Below are 21,895 nucleotides of genomic sequence, written 5' to 3' on the forward strand. Positions count from 1 at the left end.
GGAATAAGGTTAAAATTACAACATTTGTTCCTATATCATTTGTTAAATTTAACATCCAGTAAGGAAATAATCTAATCCAATCCACTTTATTTGTGTTATTATTGGCACATTATTTAAAAAAAAAAAAAAACTCAAAAATTATTTAAAAAAACAATTAAAATGACAGCAATGCATTTTAATTAGCAATAAATAAATTGACTGTAAATAATTTAATAGATTCAAAAAGAGGAAAAAAAAATTTATATATTTTTTTTTACATTTTAACAAAGTGTTCTCCTTGGTTGAATGAGGAATAAGAGGAAATTTACAAACTTGTTGCCTCAAACAAGATTATTCACTCAGATGATTATGATTATTTTACTTCATAGTGTAAGGTAGAGATTAGTTCATTTATGTAGGAATATAATATATGTATATATATATTTTTGCTACATATACTGGAATAAGGTTAAAATTACAACAAAATTTGTTCCTATATCATTTGTTAAATTTAACATCCAGTAAGGAAATAATCTAATCCAATCCACTTTATTTGTGTTATTATTGGCACATTATTTAAAAAAAAAAAAAACTCAAAAATTATTTAAAAAAACAATTAAAATGACAGCATTGCATTTCAATTGGCAATAAATAAATGGACTATAAATAATTTAATATATTTAAAAAGAGGGAAAAAAAATTTTTTTTTTTTTTTTTTTTTTTTACATTTTAACAAAGTGTTCTCCTTGGTTGAATGAGGAATAAGAGGAAATTTACAAACTTGTTGCCTCAAACAAGATTATTCACTCAGATGATTATGATTATTTTACTTCATAGTGTAAGGTAGAGAATAGTTCATTTATGTAGGAATATAATATATGTATATATATTTTTTTGCTACATATACTGGAATAAAGTTAAAATTACAACAAAATTTGTTCCTATATCAGTTGTTAAATTTAACATCCAGTAAGGAAATAATCTAATCCAATCCACTTTATTTGTGTTATTATTGGCACATTATTTAAAAAAAACAAACTCAAAAGTTATTTAAAAAAACAATTAAAATGACAGCATTGCATTTCAATTGGCAATAAATAAATGGACTATAAATAATTTAATAGATTTAAAAAGAGGGGAAAAAAATGGATTTTTTTTTTTTTTACATTTTAACAAAGTGTTCTCCTTGGTTGAATGAGGAATAAGAGGAAATTTACAAACTTGTTGCCTCAAACAAGATTATTCACTCAGATGATTTTGATTATTTTACTTCATAGTGTAAGGTAGAGAATAGTTCATTTATGTAGGAATATAATATATGTACCGGTATATATATATTTTTGCTACATATACTGGAATAAGGTTAAAATTACAACAAAATGTGTTCCTATATCATTTGTTAAATTTAACATCCAGTAAGGAAATAATCTAATCCAATCCACTTTATTTGTGTTATTATTGGCACATTATTTAAAAAAAAAAAAAACTCAAAAATTATTTTAAAAAACAATGAAAATGACAGCATTGCATTTCAATTGGCAATAAATAAATGGACTATAAATAATTTAATAGATTTAAAAAGAGGGGGAAAAAAATTGATTTTTTTTTTTTTACATTTTAACAAAGTGTTCTCCTTGGTTGAATGAGGAATAAGAGGAAATTTACAAACTTGTTGCCTCAAATAAGATTATTCACTCAGATGATTATGATTATTTTACTTCATAGTGTCAGGTAGAGAATAGTTCATTTATGTAGGAATATAATATATGTATATATATTTTTTTGCTACATATACTGGAATAAGGTTAAAATTACAACAAAATGTGTTCCTATATCAGTTGTTAAATTTAACATCCAGTAAGGAAATAATCTAATCCAATCCACTTTATTTGTGTTATTATTGGCACATTATTTAAAAAAAAAAAAAAACTCAAAAATTATTTTAAAAAACAATTAAAATGACAGCAATGCATTTTAATTAGCAATAAATAAATTGACTGTAAATAATTTAATAGATTCAAAAAGAGGAAAAAAAAATTTATATATTTTTTTTTACATTTTAACAAAGTGTTCTCCTTGGTTGAATGAGGAATAAGAGGAAATTTACAAACTTGTTGCCTCAAACAAGATTATTCACTCAGATGATTATGATTATTTTACTTGATAGTGTAAGGTAGAGAATAGTTCATTTATGTAGGAATATAATATATGTATATATATATATATTTTTGCTACATATACTGGAATAAGGTTAAAATTACAACAAAATGTGTTCCTATATCAGTTGTTAAATTTAACATCCAGTAAGGAAATAATCTAATCCAATCCACTTTATTTGTGTTATTATTGGCACATTATTAAAAAATAAAAAAAAAACTCAAAAATTATTTAAAAAAACAATTAAAATGACAGCATTGCATTTCAATTGGCAATAAATAAATGGACTATAAATAATTTAATAGATTTAAAAAGAGGAAAACAAATTCGATATTTTTTTTTTTACATTTTAACAAAGTGTTCTCCTTGGTTGAATGAGGAATAAGAGGAAATTTACAAACTTGTTGCCTCAAACAAGATTATTCACTCAGATGATTTTGATTATTTTACTTCATAGTGTAAGGTAGAGAATAGTTCATTTATGTAGGAATATAATATATGTATATATATATTTTTGCTACATATACTGGAATAAGGTTAAAATTACAACAAAATGTGTTCCTATATCATTTGTTAAATTTAACATCCAGTAAGGAAATAATCTAATCCAATCCACTTTATTTGTGTTATTATTGGCACATTATTTAAAAAAAAAAAAAAACTCAAAAATTATTTTAAAAAACAATGAAAATGACAGCATTGCATTTCAATTGGCAATAAATAAATGGACTATAAATAATTTAATAGATTTAAAAAGAGGGGGAAAAAAATTGATTTTTTTTTTTTACATTTTAACAAAGTGTTCTCCTTGGTTGAATGAGGAATAAGAGGAAATTTACAAACTTGTTGCCTCAAACAAGATTATTCACTCAGATGATTATGATTATTTTACTTCATAGTGTAAGGTAGAGATTAGTTCATTTATGTAGGAATATAATATATGTATATATATATTTTTGCTACATATACTGGAATAAGGTTAAAATTACAACAAAATTTGTTCCTATATCATTTGTTAAATTTAACATCCAGTAAGGAAATAATCTAATCCAATCCACTTTATTTGTGTTATTATTGGCACATTATTTAAAAAAAAAAAAAACTCAAAAATTATTTAAAAAAACAATTAAAATGACAGCATTGCATTTCAATTGGCAATAAATAAATGGACTATAAATAATTTAATAGATTTAAAAAGAGGGGGAAAAAAATTGATTTTTTTTTTTTTTTTACATTTTAACAAAGTGTTCTCCTTGGTTGAATGAGGAATAAGAGGACATTTACAAACGTGTTGCCTCAAACAAGATTATTCACTCAGATGATTATGATTATTTTACTTCATAGTGTAAGGTAGAGAATAGTTCATTTATGTAGGAATATAATATATGTATATATATATTTTTGCTACATATACTGGAATAAGGTTAAAATTACAACAAAATTTGTTCCTATATCAGTTGTTAAATTTAACATCCAGTAAGGAAATAATCTAATCCAATCCACTTTATTTGTGTTAATATTGGCACATTATTTAAAAAAAAAAAAAAAAAACTCAAAAATTATTTAAAAAAACAATTAAAATGACAGCATTGCATTTCAATTGGCAATAAATAAATGGACTATAAATAATTTAATAGATTTAAAAAGAGGAAAACAAATTCGATATTTTTTTTTTACATTTTAACAAAGTGTTCTCCTTGGTTGAATGAGGAATAAGAGGAAATTTACAAACTTGTTGCCTCAAACAAGATTATTCACTCAGATGATTATGATTATTTTACTTCATAGTGTAAGGTAGAGAATAGTTCATTTATGTAGGAATATATTATATGTATATATATATTTTTTTGCTACATATACTGGAATACTGCACACCCCGTTCCGCGGCAGGCCCGCAGGCCACACCCCCCTCCACTTAGGTACATGTATATGCGGCCTCCATCGAGTGGTACGCCAAAAGGATTACCTAAATATTCAAACACAGTGTTATTGTTCAAACTGTGTAAAGTTAGTGGTCAAAAACATTAAATATCAATGTTGAATAAAACCTCAGCATTGTGTTTAATACTTGGGCCTACTACGCTACTGTATTTTAATGCTAGTCATTATGGTGGTGCTTGGAGAGCCATGTTTTTTCTGAGGTGGCACTAGGTGGAAAAAGTTTGAGAACCACTGCACCAAACTGAAATCTAAACACGCAATAGTGGATAAAAGTAGTCTTGTCTTATTGGACCTGGGCTTTCCATGATGTACCCTTTTTTTTTTTTGTCTGTTTATAAATAATAAATAAATAAATACATTTCTGCTCACCATTTGTTCCCCGCTTGTGGGTGAACAGTAACAACGCAGTTAAAAGATTTCCCCAAGATACGGAACGGACCGAGGGTCAAACAGGATGCATGCACGCTAATCGCGTGTCACAAAAAACGAGTGCCGTTTAAGGGAATTATAGTTAACAGGTCATTATTAACTTTATTTTATTATGTCATCCTCGTTCCCAAATGTTGGCATTGTGTGTGAATGCATGAATATATATTCCTTATTTGATTCCAACAAGCCCTTTGTTGAACTTTGAGAGCAAACATGTGTTGGTATTTATTGAAAAGAAAACATCTTATAACCCAAGGTCATGATAATGTGGCCTTTCTAGTGGTTTTGGCGCAAAACCAGAGATATGTTTTTTTGTTTTAAAACAGGGGCGGTGGCTTGACTGAGGAAATGTTTGGAGAGATTACCATATTTTCCGGGCTGCACTGCAAAAAGTGAAATCTAAGTAAGATGAAATATCTCAAATAAGGTTGATATTTGCTTATTTTCTGTCTGATAAGATAATTATTCTCCGTAAGCAGATTTTATGTTAGAGTGTTTTACTTGTTTTAAGGGTTTTGGTCCTAAATGATCTCAGTAAGATATTACAGCTTGTTGCTGAGATTTGATGACCTATATTGAGTAAAACATGCTTGAAACTAGAATATCAACTGTTGCAAAGCTGTGTCATCAACACTCACAAGTCTAAAATTACTTTTTTAAAGTAATCATTTCTTATTTCAAGCATGTAAAAAAAAAAAAAAAATCATGACTTTTGACACAATTGTGTCTCATAATTAAAACAGATGACAACTTTTCTGTTTTATTTTCAACGAAACAATAGAAAATACGTACTCATAGTAGTACAGTTGTTATTAGTGAGAATATACTTATTTTAAGGTATTTTTGGTTTCATTGAGGTTAGCTAATTTTACTTGTTTTGGAAAGTCTTGACAAGCCAAATTTTCTTGTTCTATTGGCAGACAATTTTGCTTAGTTAAAATAAAATACCCCTAATTTTTGTATTTTTTTTCCCTTGTTTTTGAACACTGACTTTTTGCAGTGTGTAGAGTGCAGCGGTATTTAAGCCGCACCCAACTAATTTTAGAATATATTTTTTTACATATATTATCCGCACCGCAGAAATGTACCGGTACGATTTTGTAAATGTTTATTTATATACCTTAATTGTTTCTGAACGATGCTTGTAACACGGCAGTAAAACGGCAGATCAAACAAAACAGAAGTCATCGTCAAGGACGCACCAGCTGCTGAAGCTAGCTCTCCAATCCTCTAATCTGACACAATAACTCCACGACGACATTTTGGTGAATTTATGAAACTGAAACAGTACAAAAAGAACGCCATTGTAAGTTAATAATACTAACACAGACCCTTGTAAACGTGTTAGCATATTTGCAAATGCTAATGACGCTAGCTTGATTACATTACGATAGCACGTACAAATATGCATGAAAACACCCCGACAGAAATCACACATGGGACGGTTTAGTAACTATAAAATGTTATAGTTATATTATAAAAAATACAAATGTTACTTGGAGTGACGAATGAAGAATCCTTCACTGTGGACAGTTATACTTCCGGTTCAAAGCACGAAACAGAAAGTACATTCTCCACCCCGCAGCACCACAGGTGTGTTATTGCTTGGCCCCGTAGCACACCTAATAACACACCTTTACAGTGTCCCTGTCGGTGTTATAGGAAAACTATTTGTTGAATACGAAACATTATGGTCGTCAGTGGGGAAAAAAAGTGACTTTATTAGCCGCGGGTTTCAAAGCGTTGGAAAAAAGTAGTCCGGAAAATACGGTAAATGCATGATTTGGAGTAATAGGAGTTGTAAACAAATTGTTCTGTAATTTCTTTTTTGTACAAAATATCAACAGGATTTGTGTGTCATAATATGTTAATATGTGCTTTGTTCAAGGTTCATTATTATTTAATAATTTGTGTTTTTGTTTTTTAATTAATTTGTGTTCATTATTATTAAGTCTGCTCTTGGACAAGTTGGATTAAAAACTAATGTCATTGTACTTTTTAAATGTAGTGACAATAAAGTTCCAGGATTTGATTTTAACTTTAGTTTGATGGGAATCAAACCATGTCCGCCGGACTAAAAGACAAATACTTGAACAGTTAAAAACTTAGTCAACAACATAACAACCTAGTGTGTGGAGCACTACACTTTTCTTGTTTGGACGTGTCATTTGTCCTAATTGAGATTTATATTTTCATGTGGAGGCTAACTTGCTCTTATCTCACATCTGTCTGCTGATTGGTGCTGTCAATCATCGTCACATTGACAAGGAGGCCGCAGCCCCGGAAAACAAATCAATGAGCTTGTGGGCGGTCTAAAAAGAAAAGCTTCAGCCTGAGAGGCCGTTTTCCACCTGGCTCTATTGTTTGACTTGCCTCCATTCAATAACGCAAACCTTTTTTTTTGGATGAAAAACTTAAACCTCACAGTGTGTATCGTGTTGTACAGGTGGGTTGCTATAGTAACGCTACAGAGGTGTAGCGTCATGCTGGTTGGTCAGACTGAGTAGGAGGAGGTGGGGCAAGGTGCGACAAGGCTGATAATATCAGCTTGTAAAAGGAAAAGAACAAAACTGTAAAACATCCACTAATACTTCCTACTGCCGCCTTAGCGTCACAGGTAGATAAAAGACTAACTTTCCACCTGCATGCTTTTGCATATCTCGTTCATTTTACTTCTATTTATGTACTTGTTAGGCTGTTGAAGAAAAGCTATGGACCCGCAGTACTTCAAGTCTCATGTAAGTACTGTAAACATTTCCACTCGTGCTCTGTTATCATGAGATTCTATGTGCAGTATTGTTATCCAGGAAAAAAGAAAGCATGTTGCCTTAGGGTGCATCCTTTAAAAGAGTGACAGACAATGTTGGTTATTATTTCTCACAGACAATGTGTTGGGGTACCCTTGGAACGGTGCGACCCTTCTCCAGTTTCCACCCACAAAAAGATGTACTAGTCATCCATGAGGCACTGGAGAAAAAAGGTAAGAAGTGGATCGGATATGCCAAATAGTTTGCTTTATTGTTAATGTGTTTAAAAAATTTTAAAAAAAAAAGTATATGTTCAATAATAATAGTTTGTTTTATTGCTATTTTAATTGTATATATGTATATATTTTTTATTTATTTTTTATATATATATATATATATATATATATATATATATATACATATATATATATATTTATGTATGTATGTATGTTGATGTTCCAAATAGTTTACTTTATTGTTAATTTCTTAAAAAAAAAAAGAAGTATACATTCAATAATAGTTTGCTTTATTTTTTATTTATTAAATCAAATATATATATATATATATATATATATATATGTATGTGTGTAAATGTGTATATATATATATATATATACATATATATATATATATATATACATATATATTTTTTGTATGTATACTGTATATGTATGTATATATATGTATATTTATTTATTTTTATTATTTTTTATTTATTTATATATATAAATGTATATATGTATGTATGTATGTATGTATGTTGATGTGCCAAAAAGTTTGCTTTATTGTTAATTTCTTTAAAAAAATAGTATATATTCAATAATAATAGTTTGCTTTATTGTTAATTTATTAAAACAAATATATATATATATATATATATGTATATATGTATATATATATATATATATGTATATATATATATATTATTTTTTTTTTTTCAATAATAATAGTTGTCTTTATTGTTTTTTATTTTATTTTAATTATATATACTGTATATATATATATATATATATATATATATATATATATATTATTTTTTTTATTTTTTTTTGTACGTATATATGTATGTGTATATATATATTTATTTATTTTTATCATTTTTCATTTTGTATTTATTTATATATATAAATGTATACATGTATGTATGTTGATGTGGCAAAAAGTTTGCTTTATTGTTAATTTATTTTTAAAAACAATTTTTATATTCAATAATAATAGTTGGCTTTATTGTTTTTTATTTTATTTTAATTGTAATAATGTATGTATATATATATATATATATATATATATATATATATATATATATATATATATATATATGTATGTATGTATGTATGTATGTATGTATGTATGTATGTATGTATGTATGTATGTATGTATGTATGTGTGTGTGTGTGTGTGTGTGTGTGTGTGTGTGTGTGTGTGTGTGTGTGTGTGTGTGTGTGTGTGTGTGTGTGTGTGTGTGTGTGTGTGTGTGTGTGTGTTTTTTTTTTTTGTTTGTTTTTTTATTAATTTTTTATCAAACACTTTGCATTTGATTTATTCCCGGCTCAGATGCAGGCGCTCTTGTGAGACTCTTAACCAATCGCAACAACGCGCAGAGACAGGAAATCGCCAAAATCTTTAAAGAGGCAACGCAACGGGTAAGGAAGCGTTGAAAAACAAATGACTGTTTCATCATGTTGCAATATCCCCCAAGACTCGACAACGTGTTTGCACATTTGCAGCTTCTAAGTGTTTGCTGATCAAACTTCGACACACCTTTGTTTGGCAAGGGAGTTTAACCGCGGAACTTAACGAGGCTTTTCTTGTATCGCTAAACTATATTTTGTATCACCCTTCCATGACCTGACACTGTAGTGGGATGAAGGGGTTTGAGTGTCAGGAGCTATAGAGACTATTTCATGCTGCTGCTTACAGGCATGGTCAAAAGTGTACATACACTTGTAAAGAACATCATGTCATGGCTGTCTTGAGTTTACAATCATTTCTACAACTCTTATTTTTTTGTGATAGAGTGATTGGAGCACATACTTGTTGGTCACAAAAAACATTCATGAAGTTTGCTTCTTTTATGAATTTATTATGGGTCTACTGAAAATGTGAGCAAATGTGCTGGGTCAAAAGTATACATACAGCAATGTTAATATTTGCTTACATGTCCCTTGGCAAGTTTCACTGCAATAAGGCACTTTTGGTAGCCATCCACAAGCTTCTGCTTGAATTTTTGACCACTCCTCTTGACATAATTGGTGCTAAATTTGTTGGTTTTCTGACATGGACTTGTTTCTTCAGCATTGTCCACACGTTTAAATCAGGACTTTGGGAAGGCCATTCTAAAACTTTAATTTTAGCCTGATTTAGCCATTCCTTTACCACTTTTGACGTGTGTTTGGGGTCATTGTCCTGTTGGAACACCCAACTGCGCCCAAGACCCAACCTTCCGGGCTGATGATTTTAGGTTGTCCTGAAGAATTTGGAGGTAATCCTCCTTTTTCATTGTCCCATTCACTCACTGTAAAGCACCAGTTTCATTGGCAGCAAAACAGGCCCAGAGCATAATACTACCACCACCATGCTTGACGGTAGGCATGGTGTTCCTGGGATTAAAGGCCTCAACTTTTCACCTCCAAACATATTGCTGGGTGTTGTGGCCAATTTTTGTTTCATCTGACCACAGAACTTTCCTCCAGAAGGTCTTATCTTTGTCTATGTGATGTCAGATGAAACAAAAATCGATGTGAAAAAAGTTGTCAATATAATAATGTCAACCTTTTACTCACTGAAAACAAATTACCGTAAGTGTTTTTACAACAGCTCTCTTTTTCCCACCAGTCACACACTTCCAGCCTTTATAATAATAGAGCTGCGCCTCACACAGGTCAACAGTGCTAAACAAAAAAATGGTCTCCGAAAAAATGGCTTAGTTAAATACCTTTGTTCAAGGTTGATTATCGTTCCTAACAATTACAGTAAACACCTTCGAATCAGTCATACTCAAGCTTTAGTTTGCAGCTTGCATGCTAGTTTTTAACAACATGCTAAATGACCATGTTGTTTTTGTTAGGTAGAGCTTCCCAATGACTATAGGTTTGCCTCAGAGCTCCCAAAATGACCATAAACAAACGCCCCTGCTGTCATCTCCTTGTCTTGGCGTCGGGAAGTGAGGTTTACACAACATACTGTCGCACATCCATTACTCTTGGAAATGTAATAAAGTACCATAAAGGTCAATTGAAAAAACAGAAGGCCTGCCACTTTAATGAGTACCCTATTTTTCGGACCACAAGGTTATAAGGTGCACTGTCGATTAACGGGTCTATTCAGGTCTATTTTCATACACACGGTAAGGTATGAAAAGTTTGTTTTGTATAATAGGGCGAAACAATATACCAGATAATATGTCTCCTATAGGTGCCATTTTGGTCCTTTTAAACACACTGCAATATTACTTGTATGTTGAAGCACGGTACGTCTGACTATGGTAGCCTTTTTGACTACAGCTTTTACTACAAGGGCGGACATTTTTGGGACTTATGCAGATCCCAAATATGCATTAGCTGGTGCATAATAGGCCGAAACAAAACACCAGATAATATGCCTTTAGGTGCCATTTTGGTCCTTATAAACACACCACTATAATACCCGTATGTTGAAGCACGGTACGTCTGACTACTGTAATGATCTGCGTTCCATCAAGCGGTGCGGCTTTGTAAATTACCAAAGTTGCACTAAAACATTTTGATAGATTTTTGAGCCTTGTGTGCAATGTTCTATATTTTCAATGAAACGTCAACGTTTTGGTGTTGCTTGCTTACCAGTACTTGCTAGCGTCATTTATTGAAATGTAATAAAGTACCATAAAGGTAAATTGAAGAACAGAAGGCATGCCATTTATTTTTCGGCCCACAAGGCACACTGGTTTATAAGGTAAGCTGTCTATTAACGGGTCTATTCGGGTCTATTTTCATACACACGGTGCACCGGATTTTAAGGCGCATTAAAGGTGGTTTTTTTTCTACATTTAAAACATTTTCTTGTTTAAGAATGAACGCACCACAACAAGTGGATAGAGAAAAAATAAGGAGTTTTTGACTACGGCACAGACTACAATGGCGGACGCGCGAACATGCAGATCCCAAATACACATTAGCAGGTACCAATAGGTAAGAAAAGTTTGTTGTGCATAATAGGGCGAAACAAAACACCAGATAATATGTCTCCTTTAGGTGCCATTTTGGTCCTTATAAACACACCACAATAATAACCGTATGTTGAAGCACGGTACGTCTGACTACTGTAATGATCTGCGTTCCATCAAGCGGTGCGGCTTTGTAAATTACCAAAGTTGCACTAAAACATTTCGATAGATTTTTGAGCCTTGTGTGGAATGTTCTATATTTTCAATGAAATGTCAACGTTTTGGTGTTGCTTGCTTACCAGTACTTGCTAGCATCATTTATTGAAATGTAATTAAGTACCACAAAGGTAAATTGAAAAACAGAAGGTGTCAGAATAATCGTATATAAGTTATCACACAATTTGTTTGCTATGAGTTCAGGTTGCCCTGCGTGAAGACAAAAAGCTGTCTTTGATCTTATCAAGCAAAAGGCGGACGGCTTGTAAACCTCCACGGTGTGGAGGTGTCGGTTTCTTTGATCTATTGGACTGCCACAAGGAAGGACCCGAAATCTACGAGCAGAGAGGAGGCAAACCCGACACGGCTCCAAGTACCTTTTTGTTTGAACTGTTTATGACCCCCTCCCCTTAGAAGCAGCTGCTGCTATGTAATCAGGAAATGCCCAAATAAATGAGGAGGCGTGTGGAGCTTGTTCTTCACCTTCACGCCATGTCTGGTCCAGAGCTTTGCTCTCCTCATGAGCTAAATTGAATCCTGTCTCTGTTTGATTCCTTGCTTCTGGTCTTGTTTAATAGATGGTTCGGTGTTTGAACCTGACAGAAGGCATGCCATTTTAATGAGTACCCTATTTTTCGGACCACAAGGCACACTGGTTTATAAGGTGCACTGTCGATTAATAGGTCTATTCGGGTCTATTTTCATACACAAGGTGCACCGGATTATAAGGTGCATTAAAGGTGTCATTTTTTTTTGTTTTTGTATACATTTAAACCACTTCCTTGTGGTCTACATAACATGTGATGGTGCACAGATTACTGTATGTATTACAGAAGGTCTTTAAGCCACTTTCTGGCGGTGTGTTCAGGATGTGCCGTTTTGTGGGCGGTCTTATTTATGTGCCTCCACTTCGACTTCGGTTGCGTCTTCTTCTTCTCTTTTGTTGTACCGGCAGTTTCTTAGCACTTCCATAGCAAGTCTAATGACAGATATAATTTAGAACTGTACGCTACGTTGTATTAAAACTGCCAACAGCGTAGGATGAACGCACCACAACAAGTGGATAGAGAAAAAAGAAGGACTTTTTTACTACGGAACATGCAGATCCCAAATACACATTAGCAGGTACGGATAGGTAAGAAAAGTTTATTTTGCATAATAGGGTGAAACAAAACACCAGATAATATGTCTCCTGTAGGTGCCATTTTGGTCCTTTTAAACACACTACAATATTACATGTATGTTGAAGCACGGTACGTCTGACTATGGTAGCCTTAATGATCTGTGTTCCATCAAGCAAGTTGTACTAAAACATTTTGATAGATTTTTGTTTAAAACCCAACCTAATCAAGTCTAATTTAGTGTTTTGAGTCTCGTCTTGCTTCTCTCCAACCCAGGACCTGGTAGCTGGCATGAAGAAAGTTCTGTCTGGAGATCTGGAGACGCTCATGCTAGAGCTGATGATGCTTCCTACGGAACACAAGGCTCATCGTCTCCACCGGGCCATGGCGGTGTGTGGGTTTTCAAAATACATTCACGCCATTTTGCTTTGAATCCTGATAACTATTGCACGCAGGGTCTCGGTACAGACGAAGAAACCATCCTGGAGATATTGTGTACGCGATCCGTCAAGCAGCTCCGAGACATCAGCGCTGCGTACAAACTATGTAAGCATCTTATAGCTACATTTTTAACTGGGAATCAATCACTCATAATGAGCTCATATTTGCCTTCCTTTACAGTGTATAAAAAGGACATGGAGAAGGAATTGAAAGGAGAAACCAGTGGAGACTTTGCCAAGCTTTTATTGGCTCTTATGAATGTAATGTATAGTTACTCCTCTATTCTTTTTTATATTGTTTTTTTTTTAACTCTAAGGGCATGATCTACTAATATCCAAGTCCTATAATAGTATATGCAAAAAAATAAAATTGGAACTCACTTTTCAGAGCGCCGAAAGCACTAACTTGTTGCATCTGAAATTATCCAGACGCAAGAAAATGCATGGTACAAGAATTTTTCATATAGGACATATATTCTTATTTCTCTTCTTTTATACAGTATTGGATAGAAATATGTCGATTGTTGACACGAACACCGATTTTTCACCGACCGGAACTCTCTAATAAATAAAGTCCCTTTCGGTGAATAATGTAAACTCACTACACCGGTATGTTTTAACGCTTTCATGGCGAGTTTACTGACAGATATAAGTAAGAACTTTACACTACTTTATATTAGAAATGGCAACAGCAGAGGATGAATGTCACATAATAAAAAGATAGAGAAAAAGAAGGAGCTTATCGACTACGGTGCCATCCATCCATCCTTCCATTTTCTACCGCTTGTCCCGTTCATACATGTATGTGGTACAGACCAACTGTTAATGCCAAATAACAAGACATAAAAGAGGTAGGATCATGAAGCTCATTGTTTCAAACTTAAGAGAAATGTTTAAATAGTTGTCTCACTCTTCCCTACAGAAAGAAGAAGTTGCAGGTTTTGTTCAGAGGGATATTGAGGTATGCTTTAAAAAAAATGTACTTTGAATTACTGGTAATAGAATGCTGAGTTGGTGTATTTAACAGTTAACAGTCTTTAATGGAAAGCATCAATTCTCGGGTCATTGAATCAATCACAGCTTGTAGAAGGTAAATACTTTGGATCCTGCACCATCCTCTCAGACTACAGCTGTCCTATTCAAGTCTGTGAGCAGGATCTGATGATGCCTGTTCGTCTTCCTAGGCCAGGGGTCGGCAACCAAAAACACTGAAAGAGCCATATTGGACCAAAAATACACGAAACAAATCTGTCTGGAACCGCAAAAAATGAAGTGTTATAATGAAGGCAACACATGGTGTAAGTGTCTATATTAGCTATAATAGCCTACTATCAAAATGACTATGTGTCGCAGGCTGAAGCAAATCTTCGTTGACAGAAATGTTGAAATGTAATATTTATTCTACACATTTTTACAACATTAGAAAACATTAGTAAATCAGAGAATACTCCTGGAAATGACTGGCTTTTAATGACCAAAGGTATAGATGTGTGTGTCCAAGTTTAAGGAAATGGCAGGCTGTCTTATTTTAATAAATGTATTACAATATTTGGCAAAATAGGTAATGTTTGCTGTGGCCTGGAACAAAATGGCACACACACACAACTATCTGAAATGCAGCCAATATTACATACAGATAATGTGTCATGAGACATGCAAAACTAAATAATATACAAAGAAGATCAAAGTAAATGAGCTCAAATATACCTACAAATGAGGCATAATGATGCAATGTGTACATACAGTTAGCCTAAATAGCATGTTAGCATTGATTAGCTTGCAGTCATGCACTGACCAAATATGTCTGATTAGCACTCCAACAATAACATCAACAAAGCGCACTTTTTTTTTTTTTTACATTCAGGCACAGTATAAAACTTTTGGTGGACAAAATGAGACAAAGAAGGAGTGGAAGATTTTACAAACTGTTGCATCACAGTCCACACTATGGTGAGTTCAAGAACCGCCGAAATTAGTAGGACAAAGCGGTGTTCACCAAATAGTGTCATCAGCGAAGCATACACACAAACATATTAAACAGTGGGCTTTCTAACAATTGGGAAGGTTTGTGTCATGTTTGTCCTCAAACAAAAAATATACTAAAACTTTTTCCATTTTCAATCCTTTTTAAAAAATGCTCCACTAGGGCGGCACTAAAGAGCCGCGGGTTGCTGACCCCCGTTTTAGGCAATCTTAACAGTTTAGTTGCGATCAATTCAATGCCCTGACAATACAAGGACCTGGATGATTGACAACATTCAGGCAGGTACATTGTCGGTCAAATAAAAAAAAACGTCCACAGAAAAGCATTCACACACTTGTATTTACTTGCTTATGTGTTGACACACTTTTTTTTCTTGCAGGTTCTCGCTGCATCACTAAATGGGAAAAAAGCTGATGCGGCTCCTTGGATTGACATACTCACCTCTAGAGACTTAAATCATCTTGACCAAGGTGAGAAGTTCATATCGTGCTACACGCCAACACCTCAGATGAGCGCTACAATAAATAGACGTTGGTCCGGGTTGGTCCTTTGCTGTTTTACCAACCCCAAAACCAGTGAAGTTGGCACGTTGGTAAATGTAATGGTAAATAAAAACATAATACAATGATTTGTTAATCCTTTTCAACTTATATTCAATTGAATAGACTGCAAAGATAAGGTATGCAAAGACATATGTTGCTATACAAGCAACGTTATTATTGGACGCCCCTGCTTATTTCAGCAAGACAATGCCAAGCCACGTGTTACAACAGCGCGGCTTCATAGTAAAAGAGTGCGGGTACTAGACTGGCCTGCCTGTAGTCCAGACCTGTCTCCTATAGAAAACGTGAAGCCTAAAATGCCCCAACGGAGACCCCGGACTGTTGAACAACTTAAGCTGTACATCAAGCAAGAATGGGAAAGAATTCCACCTGAAAAGCTTAAAAAATGTGTCTCCTCAGTTCCCAAACGTTTACTGAGTGTTGTTAAAAGGAAAAGCCATGTGACACAGTGGTGAAAATGCCCCTGTGCCAACTTTTTTGCAATGTATTGCTGACATTAAATTCTAAGTTAATGATTATTTGCAAAAAATATATATATTTCTCAGTTCGAACATTAAGTATCTTGTCTTTGCAGTCTATTCAATTGAATATAAGTTGAAAATGATTTACAAATCATTGTATTCTGTTTTTAATTACGAATTACACAACGTGCCAACTTAACTGGTTTTGGGTTTTGTATTTACAGTACTATATGACTGAATGAGTAAATAACAATAAATAAAAAGACTACATTGTCAACTACAATTCCGTTCAAACCAAGACAGTCATGTGTTTATATTCCTGATCATTTCCAAAGTTTATATGAAAAGGTACAAAAATAGGTTCATAGGTCCTTAAGGGTAAGAAAAGTGTTTCATTCTACAGTGAAACCAATTCAAAACGCATTATGAAGCCTAAAATACCACAACGGAGACCCCCGGACTGTTGAACAACAACTGTACATCAAGCAAGAATGGGAAATAATTCCACCTGAAAAGCTTCAAAAATTGGTCTCCTCAGTTCCCAAACGTTTACTGAGTGTTGTTAAAAGGAAAGGCCATGTAACACAGTGGTAAAAATGCCCCCGTGCCAACTTTTTTGCTGCCATTAAATTCTAAGTTGATGATTATTTGCAAAAAAAAAACAAGTTTCTCAGTTGGAACATTAAATATCTTGTCTTTGCAGTCTATTCAATTGAATAAAAGTTGAAAAGGATTTGCAAATCATTGTTTTTATTTACCATTTACACAACGTGCCAACTTCACTGGTTTTGGGGTTTGTATATAAACTGTAACGTTTTAGTAACCTTGAATATTACTGATAGTGTTGATGGGGCTGGAGCGGGAGAGTCGACAGAAGGTGATTCCAGCTCTGGAGAAACGATTCTCAGGGGACATCCGGCTGGGATTGAGTGTTTTAGGTACTTGCCGTCATGATTGGTGCACAGTACTTTTCCTCTGCAGGCATACATCACACAGTCATGTTATTTGTGTCCCGACAGTGCAGTGCATTCGAAACCCTGATGTCTACCTTGCCAAAAGACTAACAGGCATGAAGGTAAGATGTTCCTAAAAGTAACAGTTAATTGTTTGGCTGAATTGGAGTGTTAAAGCTTTCTATACAGCCTAGAAAGACCACAGCTATTGACACACTATGGACAATGCATGTTAATGGTGGTGTACCACAAGGTTCAAGTTTAGGTCCCTTTATATTCTCAATCTACATGCTGCAAAACTGTCAAATGATTATTTGTTTAAACATACCGTATTTTCCGGACCATAGGGCGCACTGCCGATGAGTGGGTCTAGTCAGGTCTATTTTCATACAAAAGGTGCACCGGATCATAGGGCGCATTAAAAGGGTTATATATATATATTTTTTTTTTCTAAATTGAAAACACGTCCTTGTGGTCGACGTAACATTTAATGGTGGTTCGACCAGAAATCTGTCAAAACTGGGACTACGGCATGGTTTGTTCTCCCGAGGTGCAAGAGATTTGGACCAGACATGGCGTGAAGGTGAATACATGATTTATTTTAACACTATATATAAAAAAGGAACAAACGAAAAGCGCGCACAATGGCGGATGTACAAACTTGACTAACGAAACAAAAAGACATGCACGTGGCCAAAAAACTGTGAACAATTAAACAAAAACACTAACTGTGGCATTAATAAACACAAAACTTACTTGGCATGGACTATGAAGTGCGCAGAGGTAAGAGTGTGACAGGGGTATGAATCCGGGATGTCGTCAGGACGACAAACTGAAAACAATGAACTTAAATACTATAGACATGATTAGTGAAAGCAGGTGCGTGACTCAAAACGTGAAACAGGTGCGTGACGTGACAGGTGAAAACTAATGGGTTGCTATGGTGACAAACAAGAGTGCACAATGAGTCCAAACGTGGAACAGGTGAAACTAATGGGTAACCATGGAAACAAGACAAGGGAGTGAAAAGCCAGAAACTAAAGAGTTCAATAACTAAACAAAACCAAACATGACTAAAACAAAACATGATTACACAGACATGTCAAAATCTCTAATAACTAAAGTTCCTTGGGTGAATAATGTAAACTCACCACACCGGTATGTTTTAGCACTTTCATGGCGAGTTTACTGACAGATATAAGTAAGAACTTTACACTACTTTATATTAGAAATGGCAACAATGTGGGGATGAATAACCCATGACAAGAAGATAGAGAAAAAGAAGAAGCTTATCGATTACGGGTTACAAAGGCGGAAGCGCGCAAATTTTCAGGACTTATGCAGATCCCAAATACGGATCAGCAGGTACCAGAAGGTAAGAAAAGTTGCTTTTGCATAATGTTGCGAAACAAAACGCCAGATAATATGTCGGAGGCAGATATTTACATATATCCGAATTTAAGTGTTACTTCTTTTTATTTCATAATCATATTACAAAACAGCTAGTGTTTTTCTTCCAAATGTGGTCTTTTGGTTGTCTGCAAAACTGTGTGCTTAACCTTGAAGTGAGGAATGTTAGAGAGAGAGATAATAAGCATGTGTTTTGGCTAGAGAGACATGACTGCCAGGGGGGGAGGAAGAGAGACTTAAGAGGAGAGGGGGTTTGGTCAGGGGGGCAGACCATCTTAGCGGGGCGATTGAATGTTCTATGCTGGACTGGTCTCAATGTATACATGCAAAGCTTTGCAAATATATTACAAAATACCTATTCTGTCTCTGGTGGTTTTTCAACTCAGCTTTAAGTGTCGTAAAGAGCTTGGGAGCGACTTGTGACTTGAATTCCCTGGGAGGAACAACTGGTCCAAAACGCAACACCTTATACACACACCATAATAATACTCGTATGTTGAAGCACAGTACAATCCATCAAGAGGTGCGGCTTCATAGCTTACCAAAGTCGTACTAAAACATTTTGATGGATTTTTGAGCGCCGTGTGGAATGTTCTATATTTTCAATGGAACATATACAATTTTGGTGTTATTTACTTGAGTCATATTGCAGTCTACATGTATCTCTTATGTGTGACTGCCATCTACTGGTCACTTATCATTTCACCATGTATCAAATAAAATAGCTTCAAGGTCGGTAAGCACAACCAAAATGATTCCGTAGGCGCACCGGGTTATAAGGCGCAATGTCGAGTTTTGAAAAAATTATTTTAAGTGTGCCTCATAGTCCGAAAAATACGGTAACTTTCCACATAACCGCCTGCTTGATAGCAACCTCAAAGTAGTGGCTTCTGGTTTCCCATGTTTCAAGAACATCATAGATAAGGACTTTTCTACCTTGTCCGGGTCTCGTATGATTAATATCATGGCTGTCGTAACGGCAGGCTTTATTATTTGACTTTTTTTAATGGTTGTTTTAGTCGCTAAACATCAATAGACATGTTATTATTGATTCTACATGAAGTCATATGCAATACAGCTGTTGACTAATCCAATACATTTCCTGAATACAGGCACCGGTGGTCCAAAGCATCATGGTGTCCCACAGCGAGGAAGACCTACTCTGTATCAGAGTTGCCTTTCGCAAACTGGCAGGCGATTCTCTCTACACAACCCTGCAGGTAGGTCACTCGTAGGAGTGTCCCGATCCGATATTGATATCGCATATCCCTCCGATATCAGCAAAAAAATGATATCGGCTTGCATCTAAAATCTCTGACAAAAATGCGTGTCAAGCAGGTCAAGTCAAACTAAGTTCTTTTAATTATTTATTTGTGATCCCAAGTAAACATCAGTGTACAGAGTAGAAAAGCTTACGCTGTTACAGAAAGAAAGAAAGGAGAGGAAAAAGAGAGACAAAGACACTTTTGGATCCTTTTATTGCTTTTGAGAATGAAAGAAGGAGGGACAGGAGGGGTTTGGGCAACAGCTAAATATCCTCCAATAAGCACCCACACTTAGTCTTACTGAGGGCCAGCAGCTACACAACAGCTAAGCACACAATGGACATACATAAAAAGAGTCCACAACTGAACAAAAACACTGTCTAAAACATATTTATCAGTATAAACAAGTATCAGATAATCATAGTTGCATGACTTACATATACAAAGTCGTCAAGGCAGAAGTATATTAGAAAATATCCAGTAACAAATGTGTCCGCATCATTCATAATATGTGAAATTCTTCTTTTAAAACAAATGTGACAAACATTTCACATCAAATCTTCTTTCCAGAAACACTTCAAGGGGGATCATTTACAAGCTCTGTTGGCCATCTGTCGATCTGAAGACTGCTGAAGTACATAAGAATACGTTTTTTTGTGCATATATTTGTGGTGATTAAAAAAAGCAATGGAGTTGCTAAATATGATGCGTGAACATTTAATGAATGCATTGTGGCCATTTGATTTAGTACACTCTGTGCAGTTTGAATTTCGCAACCACTATTCGACAAAGTCTATGAACCGTATCGTTAGAGAGAAAAAAACGATCAAAAGCCTACTTGACAAAAATGCGTGTCAAGCAGGTCAAGTCAAACTAAGGTCTTTTAATTATTTATTTGTGATCCCAAGTAAACATCAGTGTACAGAGTAGAAAAGTTTACGCTGTTACAGAAAGAAAGAAAGAAGAGGAAAAAAAGAGAGACAAAGAACACTTTTGGATCCTTTTATTGCTTTTGAGAATGAAAGAAGGAGGGACAGGAGGGGTTTGGGCAAATTGTCCCATCCTGGGAGGGGGAGGACGAAACACACTTAATCTGGATGTTTTATTAGCCAAGCCAGGAATGTCTTGATTAACCGTGGAAAAAGCAGGTCAGTCATAAAGGAAACCCATTTAGAGAGTAACTTTTTGACCAAAAGACAAATACAATATAAATGAGAAATTTTCGAACATCACAGCAATCTTTGTCACATACTTAGAGAAGACGGGGGTTAGGGCGTAAGAAGAACCAAGTAGAGACATCTCAAGCAATCCCAGGAATGCATAAAGGCCATAAAGTGTCTTATCTTTGACCGAACCCAAGCACAGGCAGTTAAAGGGGAACATTATCACAATTTCAGAAGGGTTAAAACCATTAAAAATCAGTTCCCAGTGGCTTATTTTATTTTTCGAAGTTTTTTTCAAAATTTTACCCATCACGCAATATCCCTAAAAAAAGCTTCAAAGTGCCTGATTTTAACCATCGTTATATACACCCGTCCATTTTCCTGTGACGTCACACAGTGATGCCAATACAAACAAACATGGCGGATAGAACAGCAAGATATAGCGACATTAGCTCGGATTCAGACTCGGATTTCAGGGGCTTAAGCGATTCAACAGATTACGCATGTATTGAAACGGATGGTTGTAGTGTGGAGGCAGGTAGCGAAAACGAAATTGAAGAAGAAACTGAAGCTATTGAGCCATATCGGTTTGAACCGTATGCAAGCGAAACCGACGAAAACGACACGACAGCCAGCGACACGGGAGAAAGCGAGGACGAATTTGGCGATCGCCTTCTAACCAACGATTGGTATGTGTTTGTTTGGCATTAAAGGAAACTAACAACTATGAACTAGGTTTACAGCATATGAAATACATTTGGCAACAACATGCACTTTGAGAGTGCAGACAGCCCAATTTTCATCAATTAATATATTCTGTAGACATACCCTCATCCGCGCTCTTTTCCTGAAAGCTGATCTGTCCAGTTTTGGAGTTGATGTCAGCAGGCCAGGGAAGCTAGAGTCGATATTCTTCTCTTGATCA

The 21,895-nt window shown here is 34.5% G+C and overlaps 1 protein-coding gene across 1 annotated transcript; it reads left to right on the forward strand.

Annotated features, from left to right (window-relative positions):
* The first annotated feature begins 6,902 nt into the window (after window positions 1-6,902).
* On the forward strand, window positions 6,903-21,311 carry anxa14 (annexin A14). The gene is made up of 12 exons (XM_061983149.2): window positions 6,903-7,244; window positions 7,390-7,486; window positions 8,808-8,896; window positions 13,008-13,121; window positions 13,187-13,277; window positions 13,353-13,432; window positions 14,094-14,132; window positions 15,535-15,625; window positions 17,022-17,117; window positions 17,199-17,254; window positions 19,655-19,762; window positions 20,378-21,311. Exons 1-12 carry the CDS (start codon window positions 7,218-7,220, stop codon window positions 20,438-20,440), a joined length of 951 nt encoding a protein of 316 aa, XP_061839133.1. The 5' UTR covers window positions 6,903-7,217; the 3' UTR covers window positions 20,441-21,311.
* Window positions 21,312-21,895: the final 584 nt, after the last annotated feature.

The sequence above is a fragment of the Nerophis lumbriciformis genome, linkage group LG21 (genome assembly GCF_033978685.3).
Source record: "Nerophis lumbriciformis linkage group LG21, RoL_Nlum_v2.1, whole genome shotgun sequence".
In the NCBI taxonomy this organism is placed as follows: domain Eukaryota; kingdom Metazoa; phylum Chordata; class Actinopteri; order Syngnathiformes; family Syngnathidae; genus Nerophis; species Nerophis lumbriciformis.

What these genes read in the sequence shown, in the direction of transcription:
- anxa14 (XM_061983149.2), top strand. Translation starts at nt 7,218, where the DNA reads ATGGACCCGCAGTACTTCAAGTCTCAT. An exon ending in GTCTCCACCGGGCCATGGCG is followed by an intron (nt 13,122 to 13,186) that starts GTGTGTGGGTTT and finishes TATTGCACGCAG; the next exon opens with GGTCTCGGTACAGACGAAGA. An exon ending in CTCTCTACACAACCCTGCAG is followed by an intron (nt 19,763 to 20,377) that starts GTAGGTCACTCG and finishes TCTTCTTTCCAG; the next exon opens with AAACACTTCAAGGGGGATCA.